The 21,482-nt window shown below is 40.0% G+C and overlaps 1 protein-coding gene across 1 annotated transcript in view; it reads left to right on the forward strand.

Annotated features, from left to right (window-relative positions):
* The window catches only part of B3glct (beta 3-glucosyltransferase), a 115,372-nt gene that overhangs the window by 77,927 nt on the left and 15,963 nt on the right, over positions 1 to 21,482 (forward strand). Inside the window, exons 11-13 of the mRNA XM_090341799.1 lie at positions 7,130 to 7,243; positions 9,555 to 9,654; positions 14,524 to 14,643. Coding sequence (XP_090197925.1) covers positions 7,130 to 7,243; positions 9,555 to 9,654; positions 14,524 to 14,643 — 334 coding nt within the window. The remainder of the gene's footprint in view (positions 1 to 7,129; positions 7,244 to 9,554; positions 9,655 to 14,523; positions 14,644 to 21,482) is intronic.

The following is a 21,482-nucleotide window of genomic DNA, read 5'->3' on the forward strand; positions in this document are numbered from 1 at the left end:
AAGAATGATCTGGTGATTTTATTAGGAACAAGAACAGTGCCACAGTAGTGACTCTTTACTGCTAGTGTTTTTGTTGTGTCTGATGTATTTCTCACCTATAATTTACCACCTATTTTCATGTTGGCACTTCACCCTGATATGATCATCATGGTTATTTTCTTGATAGTGTAGGAAAAAGTTGACTGTAGCATGATTCACAGTTGGCCTGGCCTAGATCTGTAAAACCTCCTGAAGAGGAGGAACAGGGTTGACTTGGGTTTCTATCTCTGGAATCCTCATTTTCTTTCTGCATGTCACAGCTCTGCTCACAGCTCCTTACGTATATTACAATCTCACCATTTGACAACTTGTCTTTTATATTTATGTTGATGCCCCCCTATGCGCAAGGTCAGTTTTGACTTTGCCACTAGCTGTAAGAGCAGGCTTTCCATTTTCAATAGCAGTGAAGATAGCAAAAATATTAGAACTATGAAAGACATACTCATCTATTCCTAAATGATGGACTTGAAGATAAGAAATGTAAGCCTTGAACTCAGGGCATGAGCACTATCCTTGGGTTCTCAAGGCTACAGCTCTACCACTTAAGCCACAGCACCACTTCTGGCTTTTTTTTTTTCTATGTATATGGTACCAAGGAATCGAACCCAGGTCTTTGTCCATGCTAGGCAAGCTCTCTACCACTAGGCCAAACTCCCAACCATGACATAGACTCTTTTCTCCAATTAACCACCAAAAAGTTGGAAGTGGAGCTGTGGCTCAAGTGGTAGAGTGCCAGCCTTGAGCAAAAAAGCTCAGAATCAGTGCCAAGGCCCTGAGTTCAAGTCTCAGAACCAGCACACACACACACACACACAGAAATGGAGGGCAAGAGAGATGTTAGTTGTGGTCTTGCAAAATATAGTGTCTGATGGGCAGACATATCCTAGGCTGTTAAAACAAGCAACTGATCTCCAGTATCTGAGGTTCCTCCCTTGATTCCACATTGGTTGAATATTCTCCTAGATGTGGCTTAAGTTTGCATACATTCTGTTGGGTGCTTTGAATACATTCACCTCCTGAGACTGATTGAATTTTAGAAATGGGCTTTTGGACTTTTGGCGCTCTCTACCCCCCTTTAATCTTTTTTGTCAGAAAAGATTTTCTGGGTATGTGCTATTTTGGTATGTACACTGCTTCTATCCATTTTCTTATTTTATTATGGTTCATTCTTTTTTTCTTTTTTGGTAAGTTGTGGGATTTGAACTCTGGTCCTGGGCATTGTCCCTGAGCTCTTCAGCTCAAGGCTAGTGCTGCACTCCTCGAGCCACAGGGCCAATTCCAGTTAGTTCATTCTCCTTACTGTTTACCTTTTCTAACCTGTCTGCAGACTTTCAAATGCATAAGTTGTCACATCCTCAAGTCACTATAAAAGTAAGCTACTAGTAATTTTACTCTCAGAGTCAAATGTTTTGTATTGAAAGTGGACCATGAATGATTTTATTTCTAACAGAACATGTGATCTACAGTATGCTTAGGGTGGAAAACCGAACTACCACCTCTGTCCAGATGTATCATTGCCATAGCCAAGAGGATATACATGGATAGGTTATATTTTTGTTTTCATTTTTCCTATTTTGTGCTCTTTGGGACAGAAATACTTCAGAAACAAAGGCTCTATATGGCAACGAAAGAAAAACATGCTACATAAGAAATTGTCTTTGAAAAAGTAAGAGTTGGTTGTACCCTTGTTTGTGGGCATACAGTCCTACTTCATTAGTGTTGATCTCCCAAGATGGGGATGAAGGACTGAGTGAGTGGCAAGGGAAAAATATATTTAGGGTTTTCTTCCCTCCCTCCCTCCCTCCCTCCCTCCCTCCCTCCCTCCCTCCCTGTCTTCCCCCTCTTTTTCTCTCTCTCTCAATTTCTTCCTTCCTTCCTTCCTTCCTTCCTTCCTTCCTTCCTTCCTTCCTTCCTTCCTTCCTTCCTTCCTTCCTTCCTTCCTTCCCCTCTCTCTCTCTCTCTCTCTCTCTCTCTCTCTCTCTCTCTCTCTCTCTCTCTCTTTCTTTCTTTCTTTCTTTTCCTTCCTTTTACCCTCTCTCCCTCCTTCCCTCCTTCTCTCTGTTTATCTATCTGTCTCTGTCTCCATCTCTCTTTCTTTAATCTGACAGTCCTGGGGTTTAGATTCAGGGCTTCATACTTGCTCAGCTTGCTTGCTGAATTGGTGTTCTACCATTTGAACCATACTTCCAGCTCAGCTTTTTTAAATTGTTGGGATAATGTATAGAGGGGTACAGTTACATTTGTCAGATAGTAGGTGCATTGCTTCTCACACAGTGATACCCCTTCTCATGTTTTTGTCCCCATTTCTCTCCCCTGATCCCCTCCTAGTCATCTTCCCCCTTCCCTTTCCTATTTCAGATAAACAAGTGTGCGTATAAACAATATGCCAGGTAACAAAGTTAGATACAGTAACTATGAGATTAATCATAAGCAGCCCAGCATTTTGCTGTTTATTTTTATTTTTTATTTTTATTTTATTTATTTTTATTTTTTGTGGATCATGGGGCTTGAACTCGGCCGGGTGCTGTCTCTGAGCTCTTCAGCCCAAGGCTACCTCCCTACCCTTGAGCCAAGCCCCACTTCCCATTTTCTAGAGGTTAATTGGAAATAAGAGTCTTGGGTTCTTTTGTGCCTGGGTTGGCTTTGAACTTTGATCCTCAGATCTCAGCCTCTTGAGTAGCTAGGATTACAGGTATGAACCGATGGCTTGCTTGCTGTTACTTTGGAGATTGTCTAGCAGACTGTTCTACATGGACTGGCTTTGAACCTCAATCTCTGGATCTCAGCTTCCTGAGTAGCTAGAATTGCAGGTGTAAACTGTTGATCTCTGACTTGAATTAATTTTATTATTCTTCTTGATAAAAGATCAAGTTCCAGATTAAAAAAATATTTTAAATATTGTCTTCCCCCTTTAATTATGAATCATTTGAGTAATAGAGTTTGTCTGGATTTTGATAGAAAAGCAGTAGAATATTCTGAGAACACATAGAAAATACATTTTTGTTTTTGACTGTAGCAAGCAGTTGTATTGACACCAGCAAAATAGCAATACGTTCTGAGATATAAGTAGTTAGTGGGGTTTGAAATGATTATATATAGTATGAAATTGGGCCTATCATTTGAGATTACATGTCATCAAAGTGATCTCTAGAGTTTTATTAGGCAATTTGAGTAGTTGCTTTTGATTTGTGTGTGTGTGTGTGTGTGTGCGTGTCTGTGTAAGTGCAAACTTCTGTCTCTGCTGATTAATTGGAGATAATAATCTCCAATATTTGTGTGCCTGGGCTGGATTTGAACTATATCTTCCTATCTACTCCTCCTGAGTAGCTAGGGTTACAGACATATGCTTTGGGTGTCCAGTCAGTAGTCATTTTGTTTTACACCTTTTTTTTTTATGATGTTAGATGTCAAGAAACCTTAAGCATTTTCTAAGTTGACATATCATGTGGTACCTACCTACAGTTCAGGTTGCATGCAAATCTCATGTTATCACCTAGCAGCTACAATTTCTGTGCCTCTCATCATGTGAGTCTGTCTTCCCCCAGCCTTCCTTCAGTTAAAGAGGTTAATTTGAGATAGGCTCAGCCTTAGCTTTCTACGCTCTTCAAAACAAACACCTTATTCCTTCGGGATATATATATAAAAAAAGAAAACCCATTTGGTATCTTTACTGCTGTGATTTTGTCTAGAAGAGGCATCTCAGAACAAATTTATTATAATGAATGTATAGTAGCTGTTGTTCTTTTTTATTTTTTTTGATAAAAAGAGGCTGCAATCTGCTTGTTTAAAAGGTGGGGCATGCATAAAATATAGCCAAATAGAATCAGAGGTGATTATATTAAGCACTAACGAGCCCAGAGGAGTCAGGTATTCCCTTGTTCTTTCTCTAGCTATTGAATGGCTGGTGACATTTCAATCTGTCCCAAAATGTTGCTGTTTTACATAGACGGGCGAGGAGGGGTGCTTTTCAGTCTTAGGCTATATCTGAGCCTTCCACATGAGAAAATGGCACATTCCAGTGTCTGTCATGCTCTACTGAGATGAAATTCATAATCAGGGTTTCTCTTTTGTGATCAGTGACTTTCATAAAAAGACAAAAGGTCCATTTGCTAATCAAAACTGCCAACTCCTGAAAAAAATCAAAGCAATCATTTACCTTTCTAATGTAGCAGGTACACATCTGTTTGATTGAACACTTACAAAAATGTTCTGATGTTAAGTTCATTTTCATTCCTAATGGGAGACACTTGCAAGTAAACTCACAGATGGTTAAAAAAAAATGGCCATTCTGTACCTTGCAACAAGACATCCCTCTTTCTTACTCCAGAATGTTCTAAGGAAGACTCACACTCTGTGAAACTGGAATTTCTTTATAGTAAAGTTTGTACTTTGCTTTAATGTTAAGATACGCTACAACAAACTTTCTTGAAAGAGGCTTTTACCATTATTTTGTGTGGAAGAAAGCATCCTTCTATTGATTCTGGAAAATATATAAATTATCTTGGAGTATATTTTTAAGGTTTCGTACCTTTAAGAATTCAATGCTTCAGTACATTACAAAAAAAAAAGTGGATTGCCAAATGCTGGTAGCTCACCCTTAATTTTAGTTACTCATAAGGTTGTGATCTATAGATACTGGTTTGAGGTCAGCCCAGGCAGGCAAGTCTTATCTAAAATTAACTACTAAAAAACCAGAAGTGGAACTGGGGTTCAAATAGTAGAATGTCAGCCTGGAGCAAAAAAGCCAGCAGAGAATGCAACCCTTAGTTCAAGCTCTAGTACTGGCACCAAAAACAAAACAAAATAAAACAAAACAAAAAACCTTTTCAGCCAAGAGATATGGTAAAATCACAAGAGGCAGAGATATACATCTTGTACACACCATATTGAATAGTCCATCCTGAGAAATATATATATATATATACATATACATATATGGGTTTTTTTTGGTCGGTCGTGGGACTTGAACTCTGGGCCTGGGCATTGTCACTGAGCTCTTCAGCTCAAGGCTACCGCCCTACCCCTTGAGCTATTGCATGACTTCCAGTTTTGTAGTGGTTGATTGGGAGATAAAAGTCTCACAGATTTTAGTACCTGGGCTGGCTTTGGACCCTAATCCTCAGATCTCAGCCTTCTGAGTAGCTAGGATTACAGGAGTGAGCAACCACACCTGGCTGGTACTTATATTTTTAAAAGTGAGTGCCAGTGGTGCATACCTATAAATCTTAGCTACGTAACAGTACTGGTATTTGTGAATATTAAGTATTGTGGTTCGAAGCCAGCCCAGGGGGGGAAATCGTGCGTGTGTGTGTGTGTGTGTGTGTGTGTGTGTGTGTGTGTGTGTGTGATGGGGCCTGAACTCTGGGCCTGGGCGTTGTCCCTGAGCTCCTCAATTCAAGGCTACTGTCCTACCCCTGGGCTTGGCACTGTCTAAGTTCTATGCTTAGTCTTCAGCTCAAGGCTACGGCCCTACCCTTGAGCCAATCCCCACTTCCCATTTTCTTTTTCTTATTTTTTTATTGTTGGCATAATATATAGAGGGGTTACAGTTACATTTGTTAGGTAGAAGGTGCATTACTTGTCACACATGGATACCCCTCTCATGTTGTTGTCCCTCCCCGACCCTCTCTCAATCGTCTTTTTCCACCTTCCTTTTCTTATTTCAAATAAACAAATAAACGTATATACAATATACCAAATAACAAAGTCAGATATAGTAACAATATGAGATTAACCAGAAAGGCAGAAAAAAAGAGAAATAACATAGTACATTAAGAACAACAAACACACAAGATAAAAAGCTCTTGTTTCCATATCTTAGAGATCTTTTCATTTAGTCTCATCCTATATGACTTTATGTACCTAGGCTTTGAGCTGTTTTAATCCTTTACTAGGAGAATCCTAGATGTGTACTAATTATTACAAATGAGGGAAACCATGGAGCTGGAGCCTGTGTTCCTTTGGGTCTGGCTTACTTCACTTAATACGATTTTTTCCAAGTCTTTCCATTCCCTTATGAATGGGGTGCTGTCATTCTGTCTGATGGCAGCATAGAATTCCATTGTGTATACGTACCACATCTTCTTGATCCAATCATCTACTGAGGGGCATCTGGGTTGGTTCCATATCTTTGCTATGGTAAATAGTGCTGCAATAAACATCGTTGTGCTAGTGGCTTTAGTATGTCCTTGTTTCTGGACGTTTGGGTAAATGCTGGGTCATAGAGGAGCTCTATGCTTAGTCTTTTGCAGAATGGTCATACTGCTGGATGAGTTTATATTCCCACTAACAGGGTAGTAGCGATCCCTTCTGGCCACATCCCCACCAGCATCTATTGTTATTAGATTTCTTGATACTGGCCATTCTAACTGGAGTGAAGTAGAATCTCAAAACTTGTTTTGATTTACATTTCTTTTAAGGCCTGAGATGTGGAGCATTTCTTCATATGTCTATAAGGCCATTCTTATTTCCTCTTCAGAGAAGTTTCTCTTTAAGTCTTTAGCTGACCTTTTAATGGGATGGTTGTTTCTTTGAAGATTTGTTTTGGAAAGATCAGGCAGGAAAATCTTATCTCCAAATATCCACACAAAACATTGAAATGGAGGCTGCCTTAAGTGGTAGAATGCTAGCTTTGAGCCAAAAACTTAGGGACAGCACCAGGCCCTGAGTTAAATCACACACACACACACACACACACACACACACACACACACACACACTCACTCTTACTCTTTTAAAGTGTTTCTATTTCTGCATCTGCCCAGAATGTATTTTAAGACTTTATATATGATAGGTTAAGTGAAATAAATAATTGGAAAAAGAGAAAAATCCCTAAAACTTAACTCAGACACAACAGTATAGGCAGACTAGAAAAACTGCAGTGTGGAAGTAGGCATATTTATGATCAGAAATGAGAAATGCTAGCCTCTGAGGGATGTTGAAAATGCTGTTGGGAGAGAGCTTGCATCCTTTGCTGTGTCAGCAAGCATTCTCGGTGGAAAGCAAGCCTGCCTTATGATACTTGAGGGGAACAGGTGGTCATGCTTCTGTTTATTACTGTGCTTGTGACTGTCACCTCATCATCATCCAGTACCCATCGTAAAGCGGACTTGGGAGGAAGAGGCTCATCTCATTGAGTACTACAGTGACCACACAGAAAGCGCCATCCCTACTGTGGATCTGGGAGTTCCGAATGCAGACAGAGGTGAGTCTGTAATTTGCATTCTTCTCCTTCTGTGGATACAATCAGCTAGGACACAAATGCAGTAGTACCCAAGTACTATCATATCTTCCTCAAGTCTGCTTTTTTTCTTTTCTTCTTCCTCTGTCCATTTTTTTTTTGACAGTACTTGGGCTTGAACTCAGGGCCTGGGCATTGTACTTGGGCTTGCTTAAGGCTAGTGCTCTTCTACTTGAGCTATAGCACCAGTGCTAGCTTTTACTGTGTATTTAGTTCCAAGGAATCATACCCAGGGCTTTGTGCATGCTAGGCAAGCACACTACCACTACACCACACTCCTGGCCCCTCTACTCAACTTCTTTCTGCACAGAGACAGACTGCTTAGGAACTTTGTAAACAAAGTTTAGCAGGTTGTATGGCCGATTGAGCCATGACTGAGCACATGACATTTGCCATAGGTTTATTATACCTTCTTAGTTCCTTGTGGCTGTTAATGAGATATGCCAGGTTGATTGGTCATCTTGCCACACAGAACTTTCCTCCTAAGTCTGAAGATCAGTTCATACTTCATACCTCTGAGTGGCATACACACTATGGAAGGGTAAAGTAATATTGCATAGGATAATACTTTGATGAGTACATTGTTGGGAGCACACTGGCTTTTCAAATGGGAGGTGTGTGTGTGTGTGTATGTGTGTGTGTGTGTGTGTGTGTGTGTGTGTGTGTGTGTGTGTTTGTGTACACGTTACTGGTGTTTGAACACGGATCACACACTTCCTATGGAGGCATTCTATCATTTGAACCACTCCACCAGACCCTTTATGTATTGGTTATTTTCAAGATAAAGTTTTAATTTATGCCTAGACATGCCTGAACAGTGATCCTCCTATTTGTGCTTATCTTTGTCATTAGATGACAGGCAAACCCTATGTCTAGCCATTGGTTCAGGTGGAGTTTCATGTACTTCTGTTTCTGATCTCTAACATTCAAGTATATGAGATTACAGGATTCTGTCACTTCCTCTTAAAACATTTTAAATTAAAAAGAGAGGAAGTAGAAACTTGACTGGCCTTGTTATCAGATGTTCTTTCTTTGTCTTAATGTTTACCCCACACATTCTCATCACACATTTTTTTTTGTTTTCTCTTTTTAATTTTTATGCACTTTTCTGATTTGAAATGGAGTAAACTATTTTGTTTTGTACATCAGTTTATCTTGATTTCTTTTTTGCTAGCATCATTCATAATGCCTTAACTAACAGATTGTAAGGTAAAGCATAAAATAGCATTCCTGCAGTTAAAGTTCTTTTGACAAGGTTTTGTCTGTTCCGGTTTGTTTTCAAGAATTCATTTTAGATTGAGTTTTCTTTTTTTGTTAACCTTATTTTATAAAGTATCACTTTAGGTTGACATTTATAATCATTTATCCATTAATGTATTCCTTAATGGCTTCATTTATTTCTAGTTTGGCCTTTTTACTATACTTGTTTTATTTTTATACCAAAAGAAATGTAAAATAATGAAGTAGGTGAGTAATTATAAATGTCATAAAATTACTCAATAAGGTTTCAAAATACATATTTTAACAGTTGTGTTAATAATATACTAACATGCATATATAAACACAACATGAAATGTGTAATATAAATCCCATAGTATTAATAATAATTAATACAAGGAATTATGAGTGTGGACTCCTCTGGCTCACCAAACACTTACGAGAAATGGGGCGTATTCCCTCTGTCAGCATGAATGTCTTTCCCCAGTGCTTTCATTCTATTTTGACCTCAGCTTTTACTATTAAAGAATTGGAACTTGCCTCTTGGCATTGGAAAGATTTGCTCTGTTTTATGCAGCACTGTATCTGTATGATCTGTATGTATTTGTAGGATTTGTAAGTACTTACAAGAGAGCAAGTCTGTCACCTTCCAATTTTACCCTGTTGCTTTCCCAAGTTCTAATAGTTCTTTCAGAATAATGTCTAAAGAAAGAGGCCCAGCTCTGTGAATTGCTGTGACATCTAACAATTTGTTTCTTTCTTCATGGAAGATAATTCTGTGTCTACCTCAAATTCAGATGGTTGGTGAGACCCTGTAATCTTTCCCACACACTTGAGTGGGAAATGCATAGACCTCAAGACCTCTAAAGTGCTTCACAATGCCTATGGTCATCATAGATGACTGGAAACCAGAAATGACTTTTCTACCTTGTAGGGAAAGTTGCTAAGGTGCTCAAGCTCTTTCTTCTATCACTTTTAAATAAAAACAGTTTATAATGAATCATTATCTTTTAAAGCAGAAAATACATTTTTTAAGTCTTCGTCTTACCTTTCTTAGGTCATTGTGGAAAAACATTTGCCATTTTGGAGAGATTTTTTAATAGTAGCAATGACAAAGTGGCATGGCTAGTCATTGTGGACGATGATACACTAATAAGGTAAGGAATCATTCTTATCCTTTGTGCTTTTAAGTTCTGCATGTATTTATATTCAAAAGCTAGGGTAAGGTAAGTACTTGTGCTTCTGGCCAAGATGAAGTAACAGTGACAAGGGTTATCATTTCCTCTGAAACACCGCTGTAAAAAGACATGACATAGGAGATTAATGGTTTTATGGCACCAACACCTGGCCACATGAAGTGAATGGTTTTCCTGGCTGACTGCCTTAAAAGAGGTGTGCCAGTGCTTAAGGGGAGGCACTATGTGGAACCTTGAGAGGATGAAGTTTCCAGATGAGTCTCCAGATGCCAAGGTTGATAGTTTGCAAGACAAGATAGAGTTTCAGAAAGGAGACAGCTGCCCAGAAAGTATTCCCTCGAGATCTCTGGAGGAGTCTCCCTAAGTTTGGTAGAGCATACATCTGCAACTCTGTGCAAGGAAGGTACTCAAGGATGGGAAAGAAATTGGCTAGAGGGAAGGGTGGTGAATCCTGAACTGGGGCTGGACGTAGACCCTGTCCTCATCATTCAGAGTAGAAAACCTGACATCTTGCCTCAATGGTAAGAAATAGCTCTAGACTAAACATTGGCTCTAGATTCACCAACTAATCTGAAAAGCAAGAATTCCCAAACTTCAAACTATTTTCAAGCAACTAGCTTCCATCTGTGAACAAATAGTAAGGTTTATAGAAATTAAAAAAAATACAGCAGCCAATAAAGTTCACAGTGTCATATATCCAGTTCAAAGTCAGCAACATGCATAGCAGCAGGAAAATAATGTTGAGGGAAAAAAATCAATTGACTGAAATTGTTCCAGAATTCATATAGTGTTAGAATTCATAGTTATTAAGCTGTTAGTGTTAGTTTTTGTAAGTCTGTTCCATATGTTAAAGACCTGGGGGAGGTATAAATAAGTCTGAAATAATCTAGACTTTCATCTTCTAGGGATGAAAACCACATTGTGTGAATCAAAGCACCAATGGCTCATGTCTATAATCTTAGCTACTTAGGAGGCTGAGATTTGAAGATAATCAGTGTGACCAGTGTTCAAAGCCAGTTAGGGCAGGAAAGTCCATGAGACTCGTCTCCAGTTAACCAACAAAAAGCGCCAGAAGTGTAACTGAGAAACAAGTGATAGAGGGCAAGTCTTGAACCAAAAAAGCTAAGGCACATCACCCAGGCCCTGAGTTCAAGTCTTAGGACTGGAACACATAAAAAAGAGAATCAAATAATTTTGAATACCAATCTAAATCAGATGAATAAGGGCAAATCCATTATCAAGGATGATAAGAACCAGAAGAATGAGCTGAAAGTATATTTCAAGTGAAAATATAATCACACTGAAAGGAAAAAAATAGAATGAAAGTGACTTTTGAAAATAGTACTTAAATATACATTGTCAGTCAGTGCTGAGGAGAAGGGAGTAACTTTCAACAAATCCTGGTTTTTGAAGTAGCGTGCGTGGGTGAAGCAGTTCTGAATTATTTTAGGTACATCGTAGGATTGAGTAAATGTTAATTCTTTGTGCAACAAAACTTAATGCCTTGGAAGGGAAACGAGTAAGAATGAGGGATGGCTGAGTTCCTGCATAGAAAGTAAGATAAATAAATGGAGAGAAAGCTAGGCTCGTGTGTAGAGAATAATGAATTATTAGTCATTAATAAATGAGCAGGGAGTGATGGAATTAGGAAAACCAGTACTTAGTATCCATCAAGGATTGATTGAGGCAAGGATCATTACTGTGTGCTAAAGTAGAGGTCTATTGGGAAAAGGGCTGGTGGATTTGCATATGTTAAATTATCTGCTCAAAGACTCTAAAGCAATAGCAGCATGGAAATCAGACTGATATTTGTGTATATGTGTATATGAATGCTCATGCATGCAGTTAGGGCTTGAATTGAGGGCATGGGTTCTGTCCCTTCATTTTTCCCTTAAGGATAGTCCTCTACCCCTTGAGCCACCGCTTCACTCCCAGCTTTTTGTTGGAGATCAGAGTCTCTTGGATTAGTTTGTCTAGGCTGATTTCAAATCTAGATAGGAGTTTTTTTAAGTTTGATAAGTTTTCTGTAATCTTGAAATTATTTCCAAATAACAAGTGAAGACATAAATCCGATGGTAGGTTAGAATGGGATGCGTGGATTCTGATACCGTTGTGAACTCCTGCCAGCACTGCCCAGCTTCACCAGCGTGGCTTAGCACTCACTCGTAGCAGAGCTCCATGCCTATGTCTCAAAATTGCCTGAAATAGGAACAGATTGTTAAATGAAATTCTTTTCGGGGATCAGTATCCAGTTCCCCATAGACAGAAATGGAGATCTGTCTGCTTTAGGCATATTTGTAGCAAAAATGAAACATGTGATAATGATCAGACTCCATTTGTGGTCCTTTGAAATGATACGACGAATAAGGAAAAGAAATCCAGATGCCGTGGTAAAATCCCAGTTATCTGAGCTTTAAAAATGAAAGGCTCCAGGTTGAAGTGGCAGTTTTACAATATGCCAAGGGACAGACATGCTGTGAATTCTCCTTCTTTTTATCAGGTGCAGAAGTAGGCATGTTTGCCCTAGAAAGTTGCAGATTTGTGCAGAGCCTTTAATAAACCAAAGGCTGCAATTTCCTTTCAGCAAAATAGTACTAGCATACTCACCTGTCGGTCCCCTGATATCATTTTTTTTTAATGTGCTGATACTGGGGCTTGAACTCAGAGGCTCTTGCTCTCACTTGGCTTTTTTGTTGTTGTTGGTCATCGTGAGACTTGAACTCAACGCCTGGGTGCTGCCCCTGAGCTCTTTCACTTAAGGCTAGGTGCTGTACCACTTTGAACCACAGTGCCGCTTCTGGTTTTCTGGTGGCTACTTGGAGATAAAAATCTCACAGATTTTCCTGCCCAGGCTGTTTAAAAAATTCATTTTTGGGGGCCAGGAGTTTGGTTTAGTGGTAGAGTGCTTGCCTAGCATGCATAAAGACCTGGATTCAATTCCTTGGTACCACATAGACAGAAAAAAGCTGAAAGTGGTGCTGAGGCTCAAGTGGTAGAGCTCTAGCCTTGAGAAAATCCAAGGACAGTGCTCAGGCCCTCAGCTTAAGCCCAGGACTGGCTAAAATAATAATAATAATTTATTTTGGTCAGGCACCAGTGGCTCACACCTGTAATCCTAGCTACTGAGGAGGCCATGATCTGAGGATCGCAGTTCAAAGCCAGCCTAGGCATGAAAGTCCATGAGACGCTTATCTCCAGAAAACCAGAAGTGGCGCTTGGCTCAAGTGGCATAGCACTAGACTTGAACTGAAGAGCTCTAGGACAGTGCCGAGGCCCTGAGTTCAAACCCTATGACCAAAAAAAAAATATTTTTGAATACATTTCCAGGAATTCTTTTTCTCTTGTTGGTACTAAGGTTTGAACTCAGGGCCTCCTGTTTACTAACCTAGTACTGTACCACTTGATACATGCCTCCAGTCTATTTTTTGCCAGTCCTGGTGTTTGAACTCAAGGCCTAGACACTGTCCTTGAGCTTTCTCAAGGTTAACACTCCCCTGCTTGAGTCACAGAACCACTTCCAGGTTTTTCTGTGTATGTGGTACTAAGGATTGAACTAGGGCTTTGTGCATGCTAGGCAAGCATTCTTCCACTAGGCCATCCTCCTGGCCTTGCTTGTTATTTTGTAAGTAGAGTCTAATGAGTTTTTCTGAGTGTAGTCTAGCCTGGAACCTCAGTCCTCTAAATCTCAGCCTTCTAAGTGGCTAGGATTATAGGTGTGAGTTATCAGTACCCAGCTCCAGCGAAGTTTTCTTTTCTTTCTCAAAGCAGCTGTATTTACAAGCATTGCTCTGATCAGTCCCTTAGTATTCCCATTGCCCTTTGCAAACATATTGTTGACATATTACAAAAATGTGTAAGGCCCAGAACATACTCAGAATAATACACAAGAAGGCTAAAAGCTCATTTGTTGAGTGTAGTAATAACTCTTGTACTCTTGTAACTTAGCCCTCTGGAGACAGGTCAGGTGGATCATGAATTTGAGACTAGCCTTGGACTTCAAAGTGTGATGTCTTAAAAGCCAAAAATTTAAAACTAAAAACCAAAAGACATTCTTGCCCAGGGATAGCCTTAAAATGTCAACAGAAGTGTGCATCCTAATCAGAAAATTTTTCAGAAGTGCCTCACTTCCTGAAACATGGACCTCTGAACTCATTTGTATCCTAGAAGACACTGATGGCTCAATCTGCAATCCTAGGTACTCAGGAGGCTGAGGTCTGAGGATCATGATTGGAATCCAGCCCAAATCTGTGACACTGTTATCTCTAATTAACCAGCAAAAAGGCAGAATCAAAGGTGTAGCTCAGGTGGTAGAGCTTCAGCTTTGAGCAGAAAAATCAAAAGCGAAACATCAAGGCCCTGAGCTCAAGCCTCTACAGTGCTGGCACAAAAACAACAACAAATACCTGCTTTTGTGACCATCATGAGTTAAAAACAACTACAAAACCCATCTGAAAAGATGTGTGCAGTGTTCCTCGCTGGCTTAGAAACAGGACTGGTACCATGAGCTTGATGGCTTTCTGGCTACCTTCATCAGTCATCAGCCACCTTTCTCCCAAAGTTCAACAGCCACTTCTGGCCAGGCTAGGTTCCAATGGGAAGTAAGCCTGTAGTTTCTCCATTTCTGTCCTGCTGCTAGTAATGAACGGTGCTCCTACATGTTTTTGGTCTCCTGAAATCCGTTTTGTCTATAAGCCACTTGAATCTCACTGGTAAGTGATTTCAGTGTAGTGCTATGCCATGTACCCAGTGGGTTGTAACACCAGGAGATATTTATACTGAAATCACACTTGAATGCAGTAATTGTTTGTTATATTTTCCTTGGCATTGCAGCATCTCTAGGCTCCGGCACCTGCTTAGCTGCTATGACTCCAGTGAGCCTGTGTTCCTGGGAGAGCGGTATGGTTATGGTCTGGGCACTGGCGGCTACAGCTATGTCACTGGAGGAGGAGGGTAAGCATCATCCTTTGGCGGTGTCACGGGGGGATGGCTTCACGACCCCCCCGGCAGGCTCAAGCCTCTTTAGAAGATACAGCATACAATCCGTGCGCACCCTCCCATAGATTTAGATCATCTCTGGGTTACTTACAATGATGTCAATATCATGGAAATGATTTTTCTATTGTGTCATTTGGGCATAATGATAAGAAAGAGTATCAATGGGGCCGGGAGTTTGGCCTAGTGGGAGAATGCTTGCCTAGCATGCACAAAGGCCCAGGTTTGATTCCTCGGTACCAAATACATAGAAAAAGTCGTTAATGGTGCTATGGCTCAAGTGGCAGAGCTCTAGCTTTGAGGAAGCCCAGGCACAACTCTCAGGCCCTGTGTTCAAGATCCAGAACCGTCGAAAACAAAAAACAACACACACACACAACAACAACAACAACAACAACAACAACAACAACAACAACAAAGATGAGTAATAACAGGAAACTAGCAGGCAATTGGTCAGTGAAACTAAAATGTCTACCTGGCATCATGTGAATTTATCAGGTAGATAGATACATGAGTTCAAAATTGAGGGGAAAGGCTGAAGCTGGAGAAATTAATTTGGGAGTTTTAATATCTATGTAATATTTAGAATTATAGGGTAGGATGAGATTATTTAGAGATTATATGGAAACTGAGAAAACAAGTGGCAGACCACTAACCCTGAGGAAAGCCTGCTCAGGCCCTGAGTTCAGTCCTCAGGACTAGCAAAAAAAAAGAAAAAGTGTCAGTGGCAAGTTCAGTTCATGTTTTGGTCTGTAGTTGGATCCCTGCTATAGAACCACAGAACCACAGACTGTTTTGTGAATGCTAAGCTTTCCTTTCTCCAAGGCAAGGCCTAAGTAGGATCTATTCCTACTTAGGAGTGAGAGCTTTTCCAGTGGTAGCCACTTTCTGTAATAGGAAAGTGGACCTTACATTTGAAAGGCAGGGAAAGAACCCATATGTTATATTTCACTCTTAGAAGAGATAATTCATGAACATGAGAAGGGGTATCAATATTCAAGAAGTAATGCACCCACTACCTGACGAATGTAACTGTAACCCCTCTATACATTACCCTGACACTAAAAATTTAAAAAAAAAAAGGAGCGATAATATAAAATGTAAAAAATGGATGTGAAAGTACTGGTAGAAATTTCCCTGTAATAATCTGTGTCTAGGCAGCCAACTATCTTTGTCATCTATGTATCTATGTATCTATGTATCTATCTATCTCTGTCTAGTTTTTGTGATGATACTAGGAGTTGAACTCAGAGCTTCTTTTCTCAACTGGCTGGAAGTCTATCACTTTAGCTAGGCATTAGTCCAGCTTTTTGCTAGTTCATTGGAAATGGAATTTTACTGACTTGCTGTCTGGACTGGCTTCAAATTGTAATCTTTTAGATCTCAGCCTTCTGAATAGCTAGGTTTACAGATGTGATGTGTGAGCCCTCAGTGCCAGGCTTTTGATTGTGCATTTTCAAAAATTATAGCTTAGGACTTTTATTAAAACAATCACTTAAAACAGGATGCCAGAGGCTCACATTACATTCCTAGCTATTAAAGAGGCTGAGATCTGGGGATCATAGTTCAGAGCCATCCCAGGCAGAAAAAGGTCCCTAAGATGCTTCTATCCAATTAAATAATAAGAAATCAGAAGTAGAGCTGTGGCTCAAATGCTAGAATATCAGCCTTGAGCACAAAATCTGCGGGATAACACCCAATCCTTCAATTCAAGCCCCACTGTCCATGTGCAAAACAACAACAACAACAGCAAGAGCAAGCAGTCACTTAAATGACAGCAATCCATAAAAAGAAAACAGCCTTCACTAGTACCACTTGACATCTCTGTGACTAAACTGATGTCCCTGGAAACCCACAAAGCTGGCTTGGCCCCAGAGCAGCGTGAGAGCCTAATTTCCACCAAGGCTTGGTGGCTCTCAGCACTGCCAGGGAGGGACAGAAGAGAGAAACAAGGAGACAGAGAAGGAGAGAGGAGAGAGTGGAGAGAAAGGGGGGGGGATGATATAAAAAGGGAAGGAAGAGGAGAGGAGAGAGATCCTGAATATGAGAAAGTGTCATATAATGTACAGCCAAGGTGTGCTATCCTCTGGGCCTAGGAATCTGTGAATAACTGAACAGTATAGCTTCAGTTTTGATTGTCTTTTAGGTAAAAACAAAACAAAGAAGTATTGCTTATAGAATTTACTTCAGTAAACAAGCCATTGGACATTTTAAATTGTCCAGTCAATAACTCTCTTTTGGAAAAAGAATAGTATGGAAGCTTAGACATAGTCAATTAAATAATTATTGGGTAGGATTTATAGGCTTTAAATAACAGTTAAAAATCAATCTTTTTGAATGAAACACCTGCCTCCTCCCTTATGGGAAATTATTTTAATTTTCATGGGTAAATCATTTGAGCAGCTAGGCTTTTCCATTATTGCTATAGTCTTTGATGCTGGGTTATTTAGAAAAATGATAACTTAAAAAATAACATTATAAAGATAATGTACATATGTAAAGTAATGAGTACATTTCTTTTTGAACAGTGTTATCCTTCCCTCATTTTCTCCCACATTGCCCTCAACTCCCCCACCCCAAGTTGTAAAATTCATCCAACGTAGTCACAGTATCTCTTGAGTGTCACTGTTGGATTGGCTCATCCTTTGTGCCACCATTTCTGTGACTCCCCTTCTCCAAATTAGATCAACTTATATACAAGACAAAGAGTATAGATATAAAATAGTCACAACAGAGAACAAATCAAAGGGGGAAAATAAAAGAAAGAAAAAAGAAAGAACTACAAACAGTACAATAAGAAAACCTTTTGTTTCTATTTCCTGGAGTTCATCTTGATAAGCATCATTTTATATGGTCATATCCATATTGCTATTGAGCCATTGTGATCATCTGCTAAGAATATCCTAGATAGGGGCTGGGAGTGTGGTCTAGTGGTAGAGTACTTGTCTAGTATGCATGAAGCCCTGGGTTCGATTCCTCAGTACCACACCTACAGAAATAGCCGAAAGTGGTGCTATTGCTCAAGTGGCAGAGCACTAGCCTTGAGCAGAAAGTGTCCAAGGACAGTGCCCAGGTCCTGAGTTCAAGTCCCAGGATTGGAAAAAAAAGAAAAAAAGGAATGAGTGACTGTTGTTCTTAATGTACTATGTTATCTCTCATCTCTTTTGCCATCCCTTGGTTATCTCATATTGTTACAATATTTCACCTTGTTATCTGATATATTTTATATGTGCTGAATTGGTTATTTGAAATTGGATAGGGAAGGGGGGAAATCAAGATAAGCGGGGGGAGGGTGGGAGGGAAATGGGGACCATGTCATAAGAAAGGGTATCAATGTTTGTGAAGTAATGCACCTTCTGACTGGTGAATATAATGTATCCCTTCTATTAACCACAATAAAAAATTTAAAAAAAGAAAAGAAGAATAGAATATCCTAGACATACTCTGATTTTTACAAATGAGGGAAACCAGGCAACCTATGTTTCTTTCAGTTTGGATTCTAAATGGATCAAAGACCTCAATGTAAGACCAGATACACTGAAAATATTACAGGAAATATTAGGGGAAATACTAAGTGCTCCTGGTACAGGTTGAAATTTCCTAAGATCTAGAAATACAATAAATGAAACTCTGCATTAAATTGCAGAGTTTCTGCATGGCAAAGGACATAGCAAGATAAATAGCCCACATCAGGCAAGGGCCTCATATGTAAAATATATTTGGAGCTCAAAAATTAAAGCCCCCCCCTGAAAAAATCCTCAAACTAACAACAACCCCCTTAATAAATGTGCTAAAAACTTAAAGAGAAACTTCTATGAAAAAGAAATAAGAATGTCCAATAGATACATGAAGAAATGTTCAACATCTCTGGTCATAATAGAAATGCAATCAAAACATTGAAATTCCACTTCTTCCCAGTTAGAATGGCCATTATCAAGAAAACTAATAATAAACAGATGCTGGTGGGGATGTTATGTTACTATACTGCTGGTGGGAAAGTAAACTTGTTAAACCCCTCAGGAAAGCAGTATAGAGGTTCCTCAAAAGAGTAAACATAGAGCTCCCCTGTGACCCAGCAATTACACTTTTGGACATTTACCCAAATGGCCACAAACAAGACCACACTAAAGCTACCAACACAACTGTGTTCATTACAGCATTATTTACCACAGTTAAGATATGGAATCAACCCAGATGCCCCTCAGATGAATGGATCAAGAAAATGTGGTATATATGTACACAACTGAATTCTATATTTCCATTAGAAAGAATGACATCACACTATTTGTTAGGAAATAGACTTGAAAACAATTATATTAGGTGATAACTTGTTATCATCTACTATACTCATTTGGATTCGTTTAACAGATTTTTTTTCCATGTGTGCTACATATCAGACAGAACTATATCCAGTGATTATTGACTTCTGAAGGCTACATCCATTTGGTCCTACTTTATAATCACCTAGATTAGAAGGGTTCTATCGTGGGCAACTTTTTCCCATTGCCATAACAAAGTACCTATCAGAGAGGTTTATTTAGCTCATAGTTCAAAAGCATGGCACTGGCATCTGCTCATCCCTGGTTGCAGCCTTCTGGCTATGTCACAAACTGGCAGATGGCATCATGGAAGGACGGTGTGCAAGAGAGAAATCACACATTGAGACAGGAAACATAAGAAATTCAAGTGCCAGGCACTTAAGTTTTTAAAATTTCATTTCATTTTATTTTTATTCATGGGTACTAACCATAATCCCTTAAGAACTACATTGATCCGTTTGCAGGTGATAATTCCAATGACCTACTCACCTTCTTAAAAGTCACACAATCTCTTTGCAACACCATTGCTGGCAGCCAACTTTTGGAGGACTAAACTCACACAAACTTGTTCCAAAAGTTCCTTCTCACAAGACCTGAGGGGTCACATTACAGGTCTTTCTGTTTGGTTCAGATGATTTAGGAGAGAACTTAAAATGGTTCTGCAGGCAGCCTATAGTAATAATCAAGCTGAGTCAGCATAGCTGTGTATCTGAGGTCATTAGCAGCAGGAAAGGAAGGCAGAGGGAGGATTCTCTGAAGGCCTAGAGTGTTGACCTCTTCATTTCAGAAAGGATTCAAGCTATTTGTGTCCTTCTACAGAACTAGCTTTTTTTTGGGTGAGGTATTGAGTTTGACATCCAGTGAGTCAAGACTTTCTTTTGTTAGATGGGCCCTCATTGTCTGTGGATAGCCTTGTATAATTAAAGCACTACGGTGCACATGTGTATATGTGTGTGTGTGTGTGTGTGCGTGTGTGTGTATGAATATATACTTATGCTGGTAGTGTTCCTTGGCTTTTTGGCCCAAGACTGGTGCTCTACCACTTGAGCCACTTCCAATTCTGTCTTTCTGGCAGTTGATAAAGAAATGAGTCTCACAAACTTTCTTATCTAGAAGGAATTTGAATCAGTATCCTCAGGTCTCAGACTTCTGTAAATAGGATTACAGGCATCTGAGAACTGAGGATCCTGGTTCAAATACTTGGCCCCATACACTTTCAGCAAAGTTATTCATGTACTTTAGTGTGATTTCTGCAAGAAAACTATTTTTAGCATCTTGCTTGCTTGTGGCATTTTGCTGATTGTGAGACAGAAACATGAGACCCGAAATGTTGCTTTCTTTTTCCTGGCTAGGATTGCCTTTCCAGGCTCCATGTGTGCCAGCCTCATATGTGCCAGACAGAGTGTCCCCTTAGAAGCCACAGCCCCTCTCCATGCCACACATCTCTAGAGCATAGCATCTTAGGTGTTCTTACTTACCGTCTCCTTTTTCTCAACTCCATGCCTGGGATTCTTCCTGGCCATCGGCTCCTTTGCTGAAACTTACTGTTAACTTGAAGTCGTTCTTTTTCTTGGCTTCCAGAACACTGTCCTACCCTGTGTGTCTTATGTCTGTCTTCCTGCTCACACCTGCTACTTCTTCCTATGGCTTAAATGCCTGCGCTTGTCCTTGCTAGATAAGCTCTTCCTTCCCACTTGAACCATACCCTACCTCTGTCTGGTGATTTCCTTTGTTTCCCTATGGCTCCATGCAAAATGCCCATAGCCTGGAGATCTTTCCTGATCTCCTGATTCACCTGCCATATGGTTCACAGACATATCATCTCTCAAACCAAGCCAGTGATTTCTGACTTTAGTCTTCCTGCATCTTCCTCCCAGCAAAGCGTTTGGCATATGACTTTCTGTCCAAGGAGTCTGTGAGTCAGTTCCCCCCCTTCTCTCTGTGTCATCAAGTGTTTCTCTTCTTGGCATCAGCTAAGTTGCTGTGTTCTATCTCCTGACCATCTCCTCCAATCGGATCTTCTCTCCACTATCATGAATCATGTCTAGGCCGCTATAATCTCTCATGGGTTACCTGTTCAGCTTCCTGGTTGTCCCTGCCTCTCCAATCTCATCACTACTGTCTGTTAGCCATGGGTGATCAGGGAGCCTTTTTCTACATAGGTGATCAGGGAGCCTTTTCCTTATCCATACGCCCCCCTACGAGGCCATCTGTGGTTTTCCATTACCTTCATGTTCTCTAGTGTCAGCTCTTTCTTACAAGAGGTGACAATCTGCTGTCCATGGCTCAGGAAGGTGAGATCCTGGCATCTCAATGGAAAGCCACCCAGGAAGGAAAGTCCATGAGACTTGTAGCTTCAGTTAACTACCCACAAGCCAGAAATGAAACTGTGGCTCAAGTAGTAGAGTGCTAGCATTAACAAAGAAAAGCTAAGGTATAGTACCCAGGCTCTGAGTTCAAGCCCCAGTATTTGCAAAA

The sequence above is a fragment of the Megascapheus bottae genome, chromosome 11 (genome assembly GCF_031878675.1).
Source record: "Megascapheus bottae isolate mThoBot1 chromosome 11, mThoBot2.hap1, whole genome shotgun sequence".
NCBI lineage: Eukaryota > Metazoa > Chordata > Mammalia > Rodentia > Geomyidae > Megascapheus > Megascapheus bottae.